Raw genomic sequence first — 2,260 nt, 5'->3', positions numbered from 1 at the left:
CTGACTTTTTACTTAGTGTTGGCTTTGGCTGTAGTTTCCTTCCTCTTTATCACGTGTTTGGTGGTTATTATATCAGTGAAAATCTACAGATGGAGACAGTCTCGCATCCTGTATCACTCCAATCTGCCTGTGATTCCATATTATCCACCACGTTACTCAGACACTTTGGGGACAGGGACTCTGCAACACGTGTACAATTACGAGGTGTGCAGGACGACTGACTCCAGAAAGAGTGACTGTAAGTTCGGCAGAGCCGGTAGTCAGAACGTGCTGATAATGGACCCCAGTTCTACAGGGACGATGCAGCGGATACAGAGTGAAAAGAGCATCCTGGATGAACCAGACTCTCCTCTAGAGGTTAGAAATTGTTGTCTGTTCTTCCGTTGTAGTATCGATTTAAGTCGCTTTCCTCGTATTTTCAGCACCTTGGAGAGCAACATCGTCATATTTTAAATACCATGTCTTTTCATAGTCGCATTTCTCGTATTCCTATAAATTACCATTATATATTTGCACAATCTATTTTCTCACATGTTGCCATGTCATGATCCCAATTTATGAAAAAAGAGAAAAAGAATGTCAAATAGCACAGCCTACTTACAGGAGAAGCCTTTTTTTCTTGGCTGTTCTTCGTTCTTAATCTTGGCTTGTCAGTTTGTTTTACATGTTTCACATGTAGTTTTACGTCATGAACTCAGAGTGCCGCTGTTGGCCAGTCTGTAATAGATTTACCGCAGACCATCGTACCTCCCACCATGTCTTTATTTTAGAGAGAAAAGGAGACAGAGGCAACGCACATCGTGTGGATTTTACCGGATATACAGGAAATATGTTTTCATGTTGGGAATATTCTTTCTAAACCGTCGTTTATCAGGATATAATCAGAGGGTTGGATCCCAAAAGATATCCCCTTTGACACTGGAATAACGTCGGAAAGAACAATGAGAGGGCAGGCACTGTTGTTTTTGTCGGTCCTCTCTCTCAGCTCGGTGCTCGGGCAGGTCAGCTACTCCATTCCCGAGGAAATGCCAAAAGGTTCTCTGGTAGGCAACATGGCAAAAGATTTTGGCTTGGATGTGAAAAGACTAAAATCGGGTAAAGCTCGCATTTTTACGAAAGATAGTGACGAATACATTGAGCTGAATAATGACAGAGGAGTCCTCCTCATCAAAGACAGGATAGACAGAGAAGCGCTTTGTGGACAGACGACGCCTTGTGCTTTGCATTTTCAGATTATATTAGAGAATCCGATGGAGTTTTACAGTATAACGATTGAGATTATTGATGTAAATGATAACCCTCCATCCTTCGAAAAGAACAACGTCAAATTTAAAATCAGTGAATCTGCTGTTAGTGGAGCTAAATTCATACTCGATCGGGCAGTTGATCCCGATGTTGGCTCAAATGGTTTGCAGACATATAAACTTGAACCGACAGACAATTTTGTTGTTAAATTATATGATCAAGTTGATGGGACGAAAAACGTTGAAATGGTCTTAGAGAAACCTCTAGACAGAGAAAAAAATGAACACCTTTCTTTAGTCCTGACGGCGGTGGATGGAGGAGAGCCGCAGATGACAGGAACAATGCAGATTTTAATCACTGTTTTAGATGCTAATGATAATGCTCCTGTTTTCACGCAACCCATTTATAAAGCCTCTATAAAAGAAAATGCACTAGTAGGAGCAGTAGTAGCGACAGTTACTGCGACAGATGCAGATCACGGGTCAAATGGGAGAATAACGTATTCAATTTCGAGCATGTTAGATCATGCTCGCGGGCTGTTTGAAGTAAATGATGAAAGTGGAGAGATTCGGCTGAAAGGTAATGTTGACTATGAAAAATCTCGAACATTTCAGATAAACATTCGCGCAAGTGATGATGGAGGACTAGTTGACTCGTGTAAAGTCATGATTGACGTCATCGACATGAATGACAATAAACCCGATATTCATATAATGTCAAAATCAAACGTGATATCAGAGGATGCAAAACCCGGTACTGTGGTGACAATGATAACTATTGAGGACGCAGACTCTGGTGAAAATGGCAAAGTTCAATGCAGTATAAATAATGATATTCCCTTTGTGATGAAGTCTACAAACAACGATTTCTACAGTTTAATTACAGACAGAGGTTTAGATAGGGAGACCGCCTCTGACTATAATATAACAGTGATGTGCTCTGATGAGGGAGTGCCCTCCCTCTCCAGCAGCGTCACTCTCACCTTACAGATCTCTGATGTGAATGATAACGCGCC

General features: G+C 41.4%; 1 protein-coding gene across 1 annotated transcript; it reads left to right on the top strand.

The window, feature by feature from the left end:
• Positions 1-935: 935 nt before the first annotated feature.
• Positions 936-2,255, top strand: LOC121963182 (protocadherin beta-16-like; the record flags this gene model as incomplete). The annotated part of the gene is made up of 1 exon (XM_042513507.1): positions 936-2,255. A coding segment is annotated over exon 1 (1,314 nt), but the record flags the coding sequence as incomplete, so codon positions are not given.
• Positions 2,256-2,260: the final 5 nt, after the last annotated feature.

The sequence above is a fragment of the Plectropomus leopardus genome, unplaced genomic scaffold, assembly GCF_008729295.1.
Source record: "Plectropomus leopardus isolate mb unplaced genomic scaffold, YSFRI_Pleo_2.0 unplaced_scaffold10293, whole genome shotgun sequence".
In the NCBI taxonomy this organism is placed as follows: Eukaryota; Metazoa; Chordata; class Actinopteri; order Perciformes; family Serranidae; genus Plectropomus; species Plectropomus leopardus.
The sequence above is the reverse complement of the archived record's forward strand: the minus strand, read 5'-3'. Positions and strand labels throughout refer to the sequence as shown.